The sequence below is a fragment of the Canis aureus genome, chromosome 21, assembly GCF_053574225.1.
Source record: "Canis aureus isolate CA01 chromosome 21, VMU_Caureus_v.1.0, whole genome shotgun sequence".
NCBI classification, from domain to species: domain Eukaryota; kingdom Metazoa; phylum Chordata; class Mammalia; order Carnivora; family Canidae; genus Canis; species Canis aureus.
The window spans coordinates 39,213,597-39,229,293 of NC_135631.1; the positions used below are offsets into that span (position 1 = coordinate 39,213,597).

Below are 15,697 nucleotides of genomic sequence, written 5' to 3' on the forward strand. Positions count from 1 at the left end.
AGCTAAAACAGTGAGACCTTTTTTCCATTAGTGTATAGTGTAGGGGTGCCTCATATTTTACATTTAGATTAGAGGATTTTAGGGATAATTTTCTATGACCAGATTTTTTTTTAAATGTATTTGATGTAGTTTTAAAATGCAAAAATATACCTGAAGAATATTTTTGTTATTAAAATAATACTCCTGGTTTCCTCTTGCAGGTGGATTCCTCATTCGTTTCCCTTTATGACGGCCACGTGGCAAAGGAGATTCTTCTTCGAGTCCTGACGCTATCTCAGAATATAAACAACTTCCTCGAAAAAGGTTCTTTAGCTGTTCAGCCTACTTTCCCTAAAGGTTCCCTGTTCTTCCTGTTATATGGAGAAGAGTGTGCCCAGAAAATGAGGGCCTTAGCCAAACACCATGATGCAGACGTGAAGGAAAAGGTAACAGTCATACCCAGGTTCTGACTAGTTTTCATCTGCCAGCTGTAGAATCTTAAACAGTAAATACCACATTTCATTATTAACCCAGCTAGAACCTGCCATGGTCTTGTGGCTTATTTTGAGCCAGTTCTGAACCATTTGATCGATACCAAGTGAACTGAAGAGCTTTTTCTGACACCCTTTCTTTTCATTTGCTGTTTGCCAAGTTTACTTCTTCAATTATTTCCTTAATGTGACGCGACAGTTGCCTTATTTACATGTCAGCTAACCTTGCGTCCTTGGAAGTGCTGTGCTGTCACCTGCCTTCACGTGTGACTGGCTGGTTGCTGCAGGGCCGCAGCCGGAGAGCCCCGGTGCTTGAGGCAGGGAGGGCTTCCAGAGTCTGAGGCCAGCAGGCCAGCCCAGCCATACTGCTTCCAAAAGTCTCTTCTCATCATGAGAGTTTATTCTGAGTCCATGTGTCTCCTCGCCCTCACCACTCCCATTCCGTAGGCCAGCCTCTGAAGATGTAGCGTGTGACTCCGTCCATAGGCAACTGGTTAAATCAGTTCTCTCATCTTAAATAAGGAGTCTGAATGTGCTCATGTGGAAAGGCATCCAGGAAATGGCTGGGTTTTTTTTTTTAAATGAAAACTATTTATGCTTATATCCAGAGAGATTGATGTCTGGGAGTGGGATGAAGGAAGGAGCTTTCCTATGTACACCTTCTACCATTTGAATTTTTTAACTATCAGCATGAATTTTACAATTTTTTAAATAAAAAAGAAAAAACAAGTTTATGTGCTTTCTCTTGATAGTACTTTATTAATATTCATCCATATTTTACTTAGCTTTTTGTATATTTTAATTGTAATCATTGTCACAATAGCTTATGGAATAAAAATATTAATAGATTTCAATTCAGCCAGGTTTTATAATATTCAAGTTCATAACCGTCACCATGCTTAGTATTAGGTAAATCCATATGCAAGCAGCTTTCCTACTCCAGGTATTTAAGGCAAAGCTGTACAAGTACTTTAAACTTCATTTGGATTTCCATAGGAAGTCACAAATCCTCAAACAGAAAAATGTGTATTTTCAGGGTTAGCCTTATACAGAAATCAAACTTGCAAGAAATATTTTTTACAGTAGAAAAAGGATTCCGTATTAAGGTGAAAACATGTTAGTTCCCAGCTGGCTACGGTAGTAATGTGTATATGCTGGCAAGAACACTACTTATGTTTGCATTACTGATAAATAAATGTCCTAATTCCCTGAAAGGCACATTCCTTTATAACGAATGTTTAAATCTGCCTCTTTATGAAAACACAAATGTATGCATGAGTAAAAACTAGGATTTGATGTGCTTCAGCAGCACTGGATTCTAAAACGCCATTTCTTTTCCTCCGTCTTTAGTTTAAGAGATAATCCCAGTTTCTGGGGTTCAGAGCATTGAGTTTGAAATGTCAAAATGTTAGATAAAAGGGGAGTCATTTTTAACTTCCTAAAAAATTACAAAGTCAAAGTGCACAAGGAATTCCTGATCTATGTAGGTCATGGCACATCTTGGCTTTTATTGGGTGGGATTCCCCCCGCAATGAGTGATCCGACCCTCTGGTCAAGGAAGAACCAACCTCTGGGTGTCCATCACTTACTACAGGAGGAAGGGACTGTCCGTAAGATCTCACAGGTTCGAATGGGTGCTGGCTAACTGGAGAGCAAAATGAAACTGATCAGGTAAGACCAAGTAAAAGGCATTATGCCCTATGTTAGACTGAATGGACGCAAGAGAGTGGATTTGGCTTACTTTTCAAAATTTGGTTTTGCTTTGTACATAAACCCTGCAAAAATGTAGCTAAGTGAAAAAACTGAAACCACACAAACTGCACGTGATTCTACGAGGAAACATGAAGCTCCATACACTTCTTCACAAACAAGATGTCAATGTAGAAAGAATGTGAATGGTAATAAAAATTAAAGCTTCTGAGAAGGCCTAGAAAAAGGCAGTCCTTTTCATTAAATGAACTGGATGGAACATGATTTAAAGTGCTCAGAGACCTGCAGTTAGTTTCTGTGAATACAGAAATAATGTTAAGGCCATTCATGGAGAAGACAAATTAAGATGGTCTTCACAAAGCAGAGGTGAGAGATGAATTTTCAGTGTGGCAGGCAACAGCAAGGAAGGTGACCACACAGGCTAGTACTAGGGTGCCAGCAGCCCCCACCACCGCCAGCTAAACCACCCTCAACCTAACACCTCCATTCCCATCTGCTTGCTAGAATGTTCCTTTGGAGTGAAAAGGTTTATGGTGATTCAGCTTTTTTTTTTCCTGAAGGTTATTTTATAGGTAAATTTTTTCTGCTTTAGTGCCCCAAATCACGTACATTCACATCATTATATACACATTTCCCCTTGACTGATTTGCATCTTTGTAAGATAAAAATGCTAAATTTTGATAAATGATCATTTACATTTATTTTGTCTGTGACTCTTCAAATTTACAAAAGGAGATAAAGTTGTCAGTCCTCAGTGTTTCGTGCCCTAAATATATATGGTGGATTCTGCAGCAGGAATAATGCACTATTCAAAAGGACGAGCCTATTTTCAGCTTTCAGATCTACTGATCTATATTAGGCAGTGATGTCTTAAGAAATAGTTTTCTCCCTTATATTTTCAAAGTGCTTTAAAAAAAATCACTATTCACATTTTTTGGAGGTAGGTCAAAATTGTCCTCTTGTTGTACGTGAGGAAACTGAGGCACAGTGCGCATAGGTGACATATGGCGGGATCCACGGTAGAGGGACTCAAATTGATATTATGTGGCTAACAGGTGGCGTGCATATATAGTATGTGAAAATAGGATACTGCTGGGTAGCATTTGGTGTAGAAAACCTATTTTGATTATTTTGTGTGAATAAAGTTTACCTCACCAAGACTGTGGAGCAGAAAGACAGGATGGGCCTCTAATGTATCTGATCGGCTCTCATGGAAGGTTGAGAGCAGTCAAGCAGCCAGAGAGCCCCTAAAGGACTAAACTCAAGTCAGCTAATTGCCAAAAAAATCACCATTTTTCTTTTAATTGCTAGTATTACTAGCTTAGCAAAGTAGAATCATGCTTAGAGGTCATTTAATATAAAAATACAAGCCATCTGAATCATGTAAAACATAAAATATTTATAGACCTTATTGATATATTCAGGGTTGGAGCTATGAAATGAGTGGGAGAAATGAGCAGATGGAGAGAAAATGGAATACAGAGAATTATTAACATTTTAAGATCTGCATTTATCTTTATAAAATATTTCCTTGCAGCTATCTTTGTGCTTAGCAGGTCTTTTAAATTAAAAATAGAAAATGTCACCAATCATGTCCTTATAACCACCCCCTTTTCCCTGCCTCTGCCCAGCTCCACTTCCGATTTAGGGATTGTAGACGTGCAACAGAAAATACTCCTCTTTTTAAAAATTAAGTCTTTAAAAATGGGAACCTAGCCCAACCTATGTTTCTATGCTTAAAAAAATAAATCACTTCACATTTGGCATATAAGCTAATCCTGACAGAGCAAGGAGAGCTGCTGTAAGCATGTGGCTGTCGATTTCACCACATTCTCTATTGGGAATACAAGAAGCGGGTTTCTATGCGCAGGCCTCTGGAACAGTCTAGCTAGATAGACTCAATCTTGCAGGAGGCCCTTAACCAGAAGAACAGAAATAAGACCTCAAAAATCAGTTTTCATAACTTCCAAATACTACCACTAAAGTATAGTGCTCTTGTTAAAAAATAGTTCCATTGCAATGCTTATACCATTAAGACAAGATTTTAATCCCCCGTCACCAATTCATTATGGAAATGACCCACCTCTGAACTCTTCTTTCTCTGTATGAACTGGCAGTCAGAGGAGCAAGCAAGTTACCACGCAAAACATAAAACACTAATTTGCAGAAGTTGTTTCCCAATGTAAAAAAAAATTCTCATATTCAGGAATTCCTTGGTCTTTCTTAGAGGATACCTTAGTCACTAAGAGCTCCTGTGCTCACATTTATTCAGTTTTCCTCATCGGCGTTGAGGTATCTGGATTCTCCATGCTTCAAGACAAAAAAATCTTCTGAGTTAAGTCCATATCTTCCTAGAGCCTCACTCAGCTTCACTGGGGGCTCTAAGTAATGCTGGCAGAGGGCAGACGGGGAAAAATGAAAAAGGATTAACCATGCATATATTTGGGAGATATTTCAAGTAAGAGTTGAAGCTAAAATAACCAACATATGCCTGCTTAAAATAATGTCCTTTTCATTCAAGCATTACCAAATGAGTCGATCATGGCTTCTAATCAAGGATCATTAATAGGGGCACCTGGGTGGCTCAGTGGTTGAGCATCCGTCTGCCTTTGGCTCAGGGCGTGATTCTAGAGTCCTGGGATCAAGTTCTGCATCAGGCTCCCTGCAGGGAGCCTCTTCACCCTCTGCCTATGCCTCTCTCTGTCTCTCTCATGAATAAATAAAATTTTTTAAAAATCCTTAATAAAGCCAACAGAAATGGCATACTTCCCAATCTATCTAGATATCACGAATGTCAAATGTGGTACCAACTTAGACTGAACGTCATGAGATTGCATGAAATCTGATCAGTTTCACTACATGAAATCCTGATCTAAATGGAATCGATGTGCCAAAGACAGTATTATCTTAACCACACCCTTGAGGAACACAGAAGCTTAAGTTATAAGAGGGTGTGTATAAGCAAATGCTGGAGAAAGGTTTCTGGCTCAGAGAAGGCTGTTACCCTCAAACGCTGGCCAAGTATTGACTGACACTAGTCTACGGAGTGTACGAAGGACCCAGAGAACAGAACTAAGACAGACTTTCCCCATATCCCTTTGTCTCCTTTTTCCTTTATTCAGGGGTCTTTTTTTTTCTCCGTTTCAATGAGAAAAGCTGTAAAGTGTGGAAGCATAAAGTAGGAATAAAAATCAGTCTCTGATCCTATGGCCAGTGGTCGGTCTACCTCTACTCATCCTACAACTGTCTTCAGAGTGCCTATCTGAAGTAGCCTATGTTCTAATAATAGAACAAAATGGGAATAAGAAATGGATAAGATGATGTTCTCAGAGTGGTTAACACAGTGTGGGGAGAAAATACGGAGGGGTGATAAATGTGGATGGAGCTTTAATTTTAAATACCACAGGCTAAGGGTGGCTCAGTCAGTTAAGTGTCTGCCTTAGGCTCAAGTCATGATCTCAGGGTCCTAGGATCCATCTCCGTGTTGGGCTCCTTGTTCAGTGGGGAGACTTCTGCTCCCGCTCCCCGTGCTTATGCTCTCTCTCTCTGTCAAATAAATAAAATCCTTTTAAAAAAAAAAAAAAGATTTTGTTTGTTTATTCATAAGAGGCACAGAGAAGCAGAGACATAGAAGGAGAAGCAGGCTCCCTGTGAGGAGCCCAATGTGGGACTCGATCCCAGGACCCACGATCACGACCTAGCCAAAGGCAGATGCTCAATCAACCACTGAGCCACCCAGGTGCCCCTAAATAAAATCTTTTTTAAAAAATTAAAATAAAAAAATACCCCAGGCTAGGAGATCCTCTATGAGAAGGCCATGTTTGACCCAAGACCTGGATCAGGACTGCATGGGGCTTTGCCAGCAGTCGTGGGAGCCAAATAGGAGGGAAGCTGACCACATTGAAGGCATAAAGGTCACTGCCCTTGAGAGTGTTGAGAACAGACTGGAAAGGACAGAGTAGAAATAGTCAAATTGTGAAAACTAGTCCAAATCTGAAATATTCGGGGGTGGGGGGTGGGGGCTGGCTGGCTTAGTAGAGCATGTGACTCTCTCTCAATCTTGGGGTCATGAGTTCAAGTCCCATGTTGGGGGTAGAGATTACTTAAAAATACTATTCTGAAGGTTGAGCTGACTGCATGCAGGGAAAACAGGATGGGGGACAGAAGTCCTGGTTCTGACCTGAGTCAGAAGAACCATTTTCTGAGAAGTAAAAAACAATTCTGAAGGAAGATCAGAACTCAAGTTTTTGGTACCTAATGGACATCCAGGTGGAGATGTCAAGTAGGCAGCTGGAATATAAACATGGATTATGGAGAGACTTGGGAGTGAAAGGTACAACGGACCACTGGCCATAAGACTGAAAAGATCCCTACTCAAGGGAGTGACCCAGTAGGGAAGAGGCCCAGATGGAGTCAAGGGCACTCCCTGCTTGAGGGGGTGGGGGGCAGGAGGGGAACCAGCAGTGACCAAAAAGGGACAGACAGCCAGTGATGCACTAGGAAAATCAGGAAAGTTTTCTGTGGCCTAAGAAAGGTAGTCTGTCAGGTAGGTATTGGCCATGTGGGTCTCCTCCCTTGTACGCTTCTGGATCATATAGGAAATTGCTAATAGATCACCCATAAAGTGTAACTTTAACTTTGACAACCTAAGTCAAAGCATTTCCCTTTCAAAATGTTAGTATGAGGGGATTGAAAAGGATGAAATTTCCCACTGAAAAATAACGTGCTTTGTTAATTAAGTCTCACACACACACTCCCACCTCATGCACACCCCAATGCCCTATGAGTCTTGGACAATGACACTTATACAATCACCCTACACTAGTACATTTCGTAGCTCATCAGTCACTTAATTGGCTCTGATTTAGTGTGGATTTTGACGTTGCATTATCTCTCTGAGTTTCTCTGTGGGTCTGTTGGGTATTTCGGCCATCTAGAAGTAACCTTAGAAGGCAAGAAAGCCTTCTGAGTGACTGATAGCAATCTCATTGTGCAAGTATACTTCAGTCCCACGAGGGAGGTGGAAATGCCCTAGAGCCATACAGCAAGACAGCAGATTAGAGAGGTAAGAGTGAAGGAGTAGAGGAAGTGCCCGGCACTAGGCAAGCAGCCCAGACAACTCATAAATTCCCTTTAGAGGGTCACTCTCTTATGATCTACCCCAACAGGATATGTTCAAAAGTTACATATCTTCTGTGATGTCTGAAATTTGTTTCCACCAAAACCAGTGAATTTTTAAGTCTTAGTGCTTAAATTCATCATGTAGGAAACTCACTCATAATTACTGAGATAAATTAAATTTTGCGATATATGTGTGTGTGTGTATACACGATACACAGAATAAGAAACTGCCACTGAATGGTAGGGCAGGTCACAGGAAACCAACACACAATTTTTAAGTGTTGCCAAGTTAAAGACCTCTTCAGTCTGCTGTCTAGTAAGCAGCTATTAGAACTACTTTTATGTAAATCATTTTACAGTGCTTACTCATAGGGTAAACACCCCCAAATTCTGTCGTCTTTATCATTTAACAAACTCATAGTTTTCAGGTTTATGCATCTAATGTCAAAGTATGAACACGTTCTAAATTGCTAAGACTTATGATTGAGTTACAGGTTTCATTAAGAAAGGTGGTAAAAAAAAGAAAAGAAAGAAAAGAAAGAAGAAAGAAAGGAAGAAAAGAGAAGAAAAGAAAAGAGAAAAGAAAGAAAGAGAAAGAGAAAGAAAGATTTGTAACAAAGAATTCTTGGGAGGCTGAATAACACCATTAACTATTGATGATGGAGGTTTCTAGCCTCTCCTCTTCCCCATCTCAGTAAAGAGCATGACCATCTTCCCAATGACTTGTTAAAAGTCTAGGAATCATCCTGATTTCTTCTCTTTGAACAGGGTTTTAATTTTTTTTAAAGGTTTTATTTATTCATTCATGAGAGACAGAGGCAGAGACCTAGAGGGAGAAGCAGGCTCCCTGTGGGGAGCCCAATGTGGGCTCCATCACGCCCTGAGCCAAAGGAAAATGCTCAACCACTGAGCCACCCATGTGCCCCATCTTTGAACAGATTTAATAAAGTAGTATGGGGATCCCTGGGTGGCGCAGTGGTTTGGCGCCTGCCTTTGGCCCAGGGCGCGATCCTGGAGACCCGGGATCGAATCCCACGTTGGGCTCCCGGTGCATGGAGCCTGCTTCTCCCTCTGCCTGTATCTCTGCCTCTCTCTCTCTCTCTGTGTGTGTGACTATCATAAATAAATAAAAAAAATTTTTTTTAATAAAAAATAAAAATAAAGTAGTATGACTTCATAAAAGTCTCTGTGTAGATACTATATGGAACATACACACACGTATCTACATCTATATACGTGGAATGGATGCACATGATACACACACAGAATAAGAAACTGCCACCAAATGGTAGGGCAGGTCACAGGAAACCAGTACCCCATTTCCCCTTCACGTACACATGCATCATCCTGTTATTCATCCTCCCTGGCCCTGGGGTCCTTCATTTATTCACTCCATTCCATCCCCTCCGTTGCTTGGCTCAAGGGCTGCTGCATCGTGGGGTGGGAATTCTGATGGGGCCGGAGGGGGTGGGCAGGCAGTGTGTTAGGTAACTACGGAACAAGTTAGTTAGGAAGAGAGCAGGCCAGAAATAGGGCAGAGGGAGTGCCTAGGAACAGCCTGGAAACAGGGTTCCTGCAGAGCGGCCCTGGGGTGGGGAAGAGGCCACATAAAGCAAAGTAGAAGCCAAGTTCAACCACCCATTTCTAAATTTTGCTTGTTTTCTGCTTATCCCAGAATCCTGGCTGATAGCTAAGTTCTAGGATTCAACTACCTAAAGGAAAAAAAAAAATCAGTTTTTCTGTGTTAATCTAGGGAGAAAAACCACCATGTATCCCAACACCTGGCACACAGCACTCCATCACTGTTCATTACTGGATGAATAACATATTCCTAAAAAGTCCCAAACTGTCCAGCCTTACTTCCCCCATGGCCCTCATGTCACATCCATACTCTGGCTGAACCAATTCTTCACTATACCCTCTTTGCTTGCTGCCTCCAAGCCTATTCCCTCCCCTTCCTCTTCTTGAAATGCCTTCCTTGCCTTCTCACAGCCAAGTTTAGATGTCACCTCTTCCATGAAGCCCTCCCTCCCCACCCCCTCCAAAATCAGTGACAGTCCATGAGTCATGAGACCACTTTGTCCCACTGCAAAGCACTTCTATCAACACCTGTTTTAGAGTTATGTACACACCTTACATCTTCGGCTAGAATAAATGCCCCCTTGAGAGGGAAGACATAATCTGTTCATTTCCCTATTTCCCAAGACTATACACATTTTTGTTCTATAAATGATGCTTCATTTACAGAAATAAGCCAAAAGCACAGCATATACTGAGGGGTTATGTTTTTTACTGTACATAAATACGGTCTTTCTAATAAAAGTGATCAATCCCTCTAATTCACGTGAGGACCGTGCAGGTTCTGATTTCAGTCTCGTCTCTGAGCACACTGCATGCAAGGTGTGCTGATGCCTGAATCCTTTCAGGTCCAACACATAACCAAAGTTATTTTTATCACAGTCACTCACCTCATTTGCTAAAGCAAAAGTCCCCCAGTGAATAGCCACAGATTTCTTTGTTTGAACGTCAATGTGAATCCTCACAGCTTCTTCTGGGTCCACGTGCTGGTATTTCATAAACCACCTGATAAAATAGCAATTTATTAATTCTGGCTTTGAAATACAAATTCTAATTACTACTTCATCTAATCAACCTTTAAAGGTTCTGCACAAGAGTAAGACAGGCAAAACCATCTCTTTTGAGTCTACTCTTCTGCTGGAAACAAAATAAGAAAAATCTTATACAAACTGCTATGCAATAGCTAAGTCTCAAGCCAAACTCCCCATTGGAAGGCAAGATGTTGTTTCACGGGTCTTTGATTTTACTGACCATTTATTCTGAAGATCTGTCTTACTGTTATTTTAAAAAGTAGGGATCCCTGGGTGGCGCAGCGGTTTGGCGCCTGCCTTTGGCCCAAGGCGCGATCCTGGAGACCCAGGATCGAATCCCACATCGGGCTCCCTCTGCCTATGTCTCTGCCTCTCTCTCTCTCTATCATAAAAATAAAAAAATAAAAAACTTAAAATAAATTTAAATAAATAAATAAATAGATATTTTACAATCCTGGTATGAATCAAAGAAATTAAATAATGGGTAAAAAACTAAAAACCAAAAGAGAACCTGATAACTTACCGAAACCATTTTTTTTTTTAAACTTGCTAAAGCAAAAAGCAAACCAAAATTAGTGTAGAACAGGCTAAAGACTGGGAGGAAAAAAATACTATTCAAAGGTTTTATTTAAAAATGATACAAGTGGGGATCCCTGGGTGGCGCAGCAGTTTAGCGCCTGCCTTTGGCCCAGGGCGCAAGCCTGGAGACCCGGGATCGAATCCCACGTCGGGCTCCCAGTGCATGGAGCCTGCTTCTCCCTCTGCCTGTCTCTGCCTCTCTCTCTCTCTCTGCGACTATCATAAATAAATAAAAAAGTAAAAAAGTAAAAAAATAAATAAATAAATAAATAAATAAATAAATAAATAAATAAAAAGTAAAATAAATAAAAATGATACAAGTGAACAGTGAGGTGCAGGATTCAGCAAGAAGAGGATAGAGAAGGGGGATTATGGGGAGAGTGTGTGGAAACCGCCGTAAAGCTGCCCGATGCCTACGGAAGAGCAGAGCTCAGGAGGCAGGGGCCTGCGGACCCCAGCCTTACCCACTGCTGGGAATGTGTATCTCAGCTCTGCTGCTGCCCGCTCTGCTGCGGTTAAGACTCATGGACCCAGATTCAACAGGTGCTTCTGCATTTTTTAGAACACACCATGGAAAAGTTCATCCATCTGCAAGAGCTAAAGGGTTGTTATTTACTGTTAGAAGCTGCCGGCCCCATGGGAACCTAGAAACAAAGCCACTGTGTTCTACTCAACAGCAGATTAGAGAAGCACTGTTTGTCCTGTGTCCTAACACTGGGAATTCAGGACAAGATGCAGATAGTTTTTGGTATTTCTACTGATTTCTTTTTTAAGTCCTATAGCAAATCAAAGGGATGGACATATGCCTTTCTACCTTCATGTCTATCTGAAATAAATTAAAAATTTTTATTTTGGTGTGAAAGTTACAATAAAAACAACATCCTATGGCACTCAGCAGGCTCAGTTAGTAGAGCTTATGACTCTTCATCTTGGGGTCGTGAGTTTAAGATCCATGTTGGGCACAAAAGCTTACTTTTTAATAAAACAACAACAAAAAAAACATAAAAACAAAACTTCCTAACCAGCTTGGATAGAATACTGGTGAGAGGAGATTCCCCCACAGGGATACTATTGAAAGCTGTGTTGGTGTAATGGTTGCACATTTATAGAATACTCTTAAATTTCACTGATATTCTTATTTCTAAAACTGTTAGTACTGGCCAAAGAAATGGATTACACAGGAGAGGCTCCCACAATTTAATTCTCTTAGAGCAAATACTGTGCTCCTGGCCTTCTCCCAGTTTAGTAACAAGACAGCTGCAATGCAAGCAGCAAAGGGGAATTCTGTGAGGGATTTGCGTAACCTGTACACATTAGATCATCACTATATATATGATCTTTATATATTGTGACACAGGAAAAAATTTCATAATTACAAGTAAGATGCTTTAATATATTAAGAATATCCACTGAGGGCAGCCCGGGTGGCCCAGCGGTTTAGCGCCGCCTTGGGCCCAGGTCGTGACCCCGGGGTCTCGGGATCGAGTCCCACGTCGGGCTCCCTGCATGGAGCCTACTTCTCCCTCTGCCTGTGTCTCTGCCTCTCTCTCTCTCTGTGTCTCTAATAAATAAAAAATCTTAAAAAAAAAAAAAAAAAAGTCACAGATGACCTCACAGGACATCCCCAGCTCGCAAGTGCTTTAGAGCTCCGGAGCCGCGTCTACACACCTCGGTTCGTACGCTCCGATGGGAATAGCTGCCAGGTCAAAAGGGCCAAACCTCCTTCCTATCTCTTCGAAAGCTGAGCAGTAGCCAGTGTCTCCGGCGAAAAAGAAGCGGCTCCAAGGCCCCAGGACGGCCCAGCTGCCCCACAGAACCCTGTTGTCGTCCAGGAGGGTCCTCTTGCACCAGTGCTGGGCGGGCGTAAAGACGAAGGTGACGCTGTCGTGCCCGGGCACGCAGTTCTCCTCCCACCAGTCCAGCTCGATCACGTTCTCGCAGCCGCACTTCTGCATCCAGTCCAGGAGGCCCAGGGGCACAAACCAGCGGAGCTCGGGCCCGAAGCGCTCGTTGAGCGCGCGCACCGAGCCGCAGTCCAGGTGGTCGTAGTGGTTGTGGCTGAGGACGACGGCGTGCACCGCGGGCAGCTCGGCCACCGAGCAGGGCGCCCGCCGGAAGCGCCGCGGCCCCACGCGCTGCCACGGGGAGGCGCGCGGGCTGAACACCGGGTCGGTGAGGAGCACCAGCCCGTCCATCTCCACCAGGACCGTGGCGTGGCCCAGCCACGTGACCCGCAGGCCCGCCCCGCTCACCCCCGCGGCCTCGGGTTGGTCGACGAAGTAGGGCCGCAGCACCGGGAGCTCCTTGTCCAGTTCCTGCGGCGGGAGAGACGAAGAAAGGCGGTGTCGGGGGAGGAGGGAGAGCAGGGCGGATGGGGGCAGAGGGGTGGCGTGGGGGAGGAGGGCGGTGGGAGCCCGGACCTCGTGCAGGACACGCGCTGTTCTGCTTGGCACGTGAGCGCGCACGTGCTGCCCGGGAAGCGGAGCGGAGGCCGAGTGCCACGTGCGCCTGGGCCCGGCTTGCTCCTCCCTCGGCCCACGGCAAAGCACCCCCCCCCCAGCCCCACCCCGCGGCCTCGGGAAGATGTGCAGCCCGGTTCGGGCAGGCAGTGCCGCCTCCTCCGACTGGGACCCTGGGACCGACAGGGAGCCGCGGGGTCCCCGAGGGCGCTCCCCGGGCCGCGGCGGGTGGGGCGACCGCAGTCGACTGCTGCCTCCGGGGGCCTTCACGCTCCGCGGTGGCGGGATCAAGCAGCACGTCTGCCTCAGGGTCAGTCCTGGCGCTTAGAAAACCGTTGCCTTCTTTTTTTTTATTAAGATTTTATTCATTCATGAGAGACACAGAGAGAGAGAGAGGCAGAGACACAGGCAGAGGCAGAAGCAGGCTCCATGCAGGGAGCCCGACGCAGGACCCGATCCGGATCCCGGGTCCCCAGGGTCACGCCCAGGGCGGAAGGCGGCCCTAAACCTCTGCCCCCCCCCCCCCCCCGGGCTGCCCCGTAGGACCCCCGTCTAACCCATTCGCTCTGACACTAACGCTCTAGGGCGCCCAGGGTCCTCCGGGCAAGGTGCTTCGCGCCCGGCCCCGCACGGACGGGACGTGTGTTCAAGACTTGCTCCACCGACTTTGATCGTGCCTGTATTTCTCTACACTGACGGTGCACTTCTCTCCTACGTTCACCCGCCGGGTTTTGACTCCCCTATGTATGTTTGTAAGCTGCTGCAAATCAATGCAGAGGGAGTGTGGCATCGGATAATTAGGGAACATACAAGATGTGCGACAGCCAATGAGAAGGAATGAAGGGCCCAGGCGCCAAAAGCATCAGACACAGGAGCCTGTGTGAGCTGCAGAACAACTGATGAGAAGTTCATGATGCCAGAAAAAAGGGAGGAGGTCGTTTTAGGTGCAGAAAATGCCCAAGCAAAGGCACGGAGCCAAGCGGGAACATGGCGTTTGGGGACAGGGGACAATCTGTAAAGGATCAGAACACAGTAAGAATGCCGTAGTCCACCCAGAGACAGGAAGCATTCTAAAGGGGGATTCGATGGGGGAGAGACCCGTCTGGGTGGCTCCGTCAGTTAGGCACCCAACTCCTGATTCTGACTCCGGTCATGATCTCAGGGTCGTGAGATTGCGCCCCGCATCTGACTCGTGCTTAGCAGGGAGTCTGCTTGAGATTCTCTTCCTCTGCTCTCCCCTGATGTGCACATACACACTCACTAACAAATGAATCAGGAAGAACAAAAAAAAAAAAAAAGACTTGTCCCAAGTAAGGTTTAGAGAAAAATCCCTCTGGAGTGTAAATGATGACCTAGAATGGGTGACAACAGCTGCCCAGATGACAGATGACTAGCGGAGACAGCAGTCAGAGCGAGTGTGGGGAGACGCTGGTGGAGGAGAGCCAAGAGGTCACAGATGGTCTGAGTGGGACAAGGGCTGCGACCGGGGAAGAGCAGGAGCAGCAGAGGTGGAGGACAGCAAAGCCGCCTCTTAGCCCCTCTACACCTTAGTTTCCTCACCTGAAAAATGGACACAACTGTACTCACACTTCATTGTTGCAGGGACCGGAGAAGGAGCGGCTGTCGTGCTGTAGGCACTGTGTAAGTATTCCAGATGGGGAAAGAAATCGCAACCTGGACAACTGGTCAGGCACCAACTCGACGTTTTTACTTGGTTTCTTTTCTCATAGCCATAAATCTAGTTTAGATCCTGAATACTATCCAGACACTTTGAAGTCCTCCCTGATTGCTCACCTGTCTTACTCTCACACTCAATCTGTACACAAGAGCCACTTCAGAAAGAGTCTACTTAAGTATAGCTCTCTCCCTGGGACAGACTTTCTACCGATTAACAAAACCCATGTCCCCTCCTCAGCCCAGGAGGAAGCCGACCCGTGGAACCCCCAGTCTTCCTTTCCAGCTGTTTCACCCAACTCCTGCAGGCCTGTGTCCCATCTACACCGGGACCGCTCGAGAGCCCCGCACAATACTGATCCCGTTTCTCAGGTTACAATGCCTTGCCTCTAATCCCTTTGAGAACTTAATCTGTGTACCCTTCACAGGGCCGAGACTGAGTCTCCATAGACAGGGACAATCACTCCAGCACCCACCGTCCCTGCCACTTTGTTCGTGCACCTTCCGTGGACATCCTGCCCAAACTGTGGTAAACAGGATGTGTCTCGTGACCTACTCAACTTGGAACCACCCACAGTACCCAACGCACAGGGCAGTGATGAACACATCATGTGTTCGATGAAACTTGTAAGATAAAGGAGAGTAAATTTTTCAAATCAGTTCTCAAAGTTGGTAGAATAATGAATGTCATGTGGTGACCTTTTCAAAAATGAAGGAAGAAACAGGGAGGGAATGAATATCACCTGGGAAGCTGCCACATATTACAGGCCTCATGCTAGGCACCTGATAGTGATGCTGATGATGATGAATCAAGGATGTCAAGCACTTTAACACAAGATAACACTGACAAGAGCTATCATTTATGGAGTGCTAAATACCACACTAACTATTCTTCAAAAATAATGTTTAAGCTGGTACCAACCAGAGGGGGCCTAGGTGCCCCAGTCAGTTAAGCATCTGCCTTCCACTCAGACATGATCTCAGGGGTCCTGGGATCAAGCCCCACATGGGGCTCCCCGCTCAGTGGGGAATCTGCTTCTCCCTCTCCCTATTCTTCTGCCTTCCCCACTGCTCA

The 15,697-nt window shown here is 44.8% G+C and overlaps 2 protein-coding genes across 6 annotated transcripts in view; one reads left to right on the forward strand and one right to left on the reverse strand.

The window, feature by feature from the left end:
- ARMC10 (armadillo repeat containing 10) overlaps window positions 1–1,204 on the forward strand; it is a 26,058-nt gene extending 24,854 nt beyond the window's left edge. The window contains exon 6 of the mRNA XM_077863945.1: window positions 201–1,204. Coding sequence (XP_077720071.1) covers window positions 201–449 — 249 coding nt within the window. The 3' untranslated portion in view covers window positions 450–1,204. The remainder of the gene's footprint in view (window positions 1–200) is intronic.
- NAPEPLD (N-acyl phosphatidylethanolamine phospholipase D) overlaps window positions 606–15,697 on the reverse strand; it is a 54,602-nt gene continuing 39,510 nt past the window's right edge. For all 5 annotated transcript variants that reach the window (XM_077863936.1, XM_077863939.1, XM_077863938.1 and 2 more), the window contains exons 3-5: window positions 12,158–12,804; window positions 9,770–9,884; window positions 606–4,571 (exon numbers count right to left, since the gene is read on the reverse strand). In XM_077863936.1, coding sequence (XP_077720062.1) covers window positions 4,449–4,571; window positions 9,770–9,884; window positions 12,158–12,804 — 885 coding nt within the window. In that variant the 3' untranslated portion in view covers window positions 606–4,448. The remainder of the gene's footprint in view (window positions 4,572–9,769; window positions 9,885–12,157; window positions 12,805–15,697) is intronic.